Below are 2,919 nucleotides of genomic sequence, written 5' to 3' on the forward strand. Positions count from 1 at the left end.
TTTTTGTGTATGTGTATTTATAATAATGAGCATATTAAGGCTGATACTGAAGTAAAACTCTTAATTGTGCTTTTAAATATTATTCTATGATTTTGAAAATGCACAGCATAGAATGCCACATAAAACAAATTAATTACATCAATTTATAATTATGTAATATTATTTTATATGTAGTTCTGTATAAATATATTAAAGACTCAGGAGAATAATGAGTACCAAGTTCTGTTTCATTTTTCTGTTTGGGAATGGAACATATACATTCTTCATATTATTAAAGATGTACATATGTATTGTTTTAGCAATGTCAAATATTATATAGTAATATGCTTTAATTTATTGGTTAGTGATAGATGATAATAAAACTATTTTAATCATGATACATAGCATGCTTACCAAAAATTTATAATTATTTTGTATGTTTTATTGGTTATTAAAATATTTTATAAATTTTATTTAAATTATTTTTCTCTAGTCAGTTTGGTTATTCTTTTTAAAATATATATATTAGTTGCTCATGTTTGTGAGTGTGTGCATGTATGAATGTCTGTGTATGAATATAGGTATATCCTTGCCATGGTCTGCATGTGGAGGTTAAAGGATATCTTTTGGGTGTTGACTCACTCTTTAGCCCATGTTAAGTTCCAGGGTTCAAACTATGGATTCAATCATTACAGCAAGCACCTTTACCTGCTGAGCCCACTCATCAGCCTCAGATTGGTAAATTTTGTAGCTAACTGTAGGTTATGTAAATTTAATTGCTATGTATTTCATTAAATGTATGTGATAAGTGATAATATTGTCCATCTATATTGTTAAGTTTTTGGTCTTCTATACACACAAAGTTCTAAGGTCTGTGATTCTACACTTGAATTTGAGATTATTAACTCAAGGCTTCTCTATCGGTATTTCATTTTCAAACTTTTTTCATTTTCAAAATTATTTCCATCCTATTATGAACAGTATTATGTCATTAATAAATTACAAATTTATGCCTTGCGGTGGTGGCACACGCCTTTAATCCCGGCACTCAGGAGGCAGAGGCAGGCGGATCTCTGAGTTTGAGGCCAGCCTGGTCTACAAGAGCTAGTTCCAGGACAGGCTCTAGAAACTACAGGGAAACCCTGTCTCGAAAAACCAAAATAAAATAAAATAAAATAAATTACAAATTATAATATAGGTGCCTCATATATAAAACTCTGTTTTGGAATATCCTTGCAATACTTACTTAAGGACTGATGATTTGTCACAGTGCTATATACTAAGACGCAAAATATCTTATATAGTGATTTTATATTTTGCTTGCATTAAGAAAATAATGAGGCAAAAATTAAAATGAAATGTGCCAATTTTAAAAATATCACTTGATATGGTGTTTATGTATGCTGCAAATCATTTTGTTTGATTTTTAGTTGAATTCAGAATTTGGAGGAATTTTAGTCAGACACAATGTTCTACATTATTAATACTTAGTGTTTAAATAAAGAAAAAAAATGATTCAATAAGTTTAATGTAGCCAAAAGAACAGAGCAGAAAAACCAAAATGGACATTATTACTGGAACGTAAGAAAAGAGAAAATAATTGAGAATTACTTTAGAAGGTGAAATTTTTCTGTAATGAAGGATCTTTGGAAAAAATACTTATGTCTTACTCTCTCTTTTCCCCATTAGTCTTCTAACAACATGCAATTTACGAATCAAACAGCGACAATAGAATTTCTGCTCTTGGGCCTTTCAGATTGTCCAGAATTACAACCCATTCTCTTTGGACTATTCCTGGTTATGTACCTCGTCACATTTCTTGGGAACCTGCTCATCACCCTGACCATCAGTTCAGATTTCCGTCTCCATACACCCATGTACTCTTTACTCTCCCACCTATCCTTGGCTGACATCTGTATAAGCTCAGCCACAGTACCGAAGATGCTTTGGAATATCCAGGCACGAGATCAGAGAATATCATACACAGGCTGCCTCACTCAGGCTTGCTCCGTCTTGATTTTTGCTGAATTAGAAAATTGTTTGCTTGCAGCAATGGCTTATGATCGCTATGTGGCGATTTGCCACACTCTAAGGTACACAGTTATCATGAATCCGCTCTTCTGCACGCTGCTCATTCTAGTCTCACTAATCATTAGTGTTGTGAATGCACTACTGCTTAGTCTCATGGTGCTGCGGCTGACTTTCTGCACAGACTTGGAAATCCCCCACTTCTTCTGTGAACTTGCTCAGATCATAAAGCTTGCATGCTCTGACACGCTTATCAATAAGATTTTGATTTATATTGCAGCTATCCTATTTGGCGGTGTTCCTTTCTTAGGAATTTTTCTGTCTTATATTGAAATTGTCTCATCTGTTTTCAAAATCCCATCAGTGAAAGGACGGTATAAAGCTTTTTCCACTTGTGGGTCTCACCTGTCAGTTGTTTCCTTGTTTTATGGGTCAGGTTTAGGAGTGTATATTAGCTCTGCAGTTACAGAATCTCCCAGGAAGACAGCAGTGGCTTCAGTAATGTATTCCACCGTCACTCAGATGCTGAACCCATTTATCTACAGTCTGAGGAACAGGGACATATAGGAGGCCTTGAGAATGCTCATCTTTAGAATGGCAAACTTCATGTGATATGGTCACTCTTAGAATCATTCAATGGCATGGCAATAATCAAGTGACAGATTAGTACATGATTCTCAGACAGAAACTGAGAATATTTTCTTCACTCAAAGAATAAAATTTCTTTGAGTCTATTAAAGAACAAAAATTTATTTTTGTGCCCATGTCAATATGTCTATATCCTTATTCATCTGACCTTGGAAAATCTGCTGTATATTAATTATATAAGCAAGTATACTTTCACAGGAATGGCATAATCTATATTATCCTGGTGGTCTCATATCCTATTGTTTTACAACATGAAAATAGAGT

At 33.7% G+C, this 2,919-nt stretch overlaps 1 protein-coding gene across 1 annotated transcript; it reads left to right on the forward strand.

The window, feature by feature from the left end:
• The first annotated feature begins 1,680 nt into the window (after window positions 1–1,680).
• Window positions 1,681–2,574, forward strand: LOC119809778 (olfactory receptor 7G2-like). Its single transcript, XM_038322893.1, has one exon. It carries the CDS (start codon window positions 1,681–1,683, stop codon window positions 2,572–2,574), a length of 894 nt encoding a protein of 297 aa, XP_038178821.1.
• The last annotated feature ends 345 nt before the right edge of the window (window positions 2,575–2,919 follow it).

This window comes from Arvicola amphibius, chromosome 3, assembly GCF_903992535.2.
Source record: "Arvicola amphibius chromosome 3, mArvAmp1.2, whole genome shotgun sequence".
Lineage (NCBI taxonomy): Eukaryota > Metazoa > Chordata > Mammalia > Rodentia > Cricetidae > Arvicola > Arvicola amphibius.

Bases quoted from the DNA above. Each gene is read 5' to 3' on its own strand.
- LOC119809778 (XM_038322893.1), top strand. From the start codon at position 1,681: ATGCAATTTACGAATCAAACAGCGACAATAGAATTTCTGCTCTTGGGC.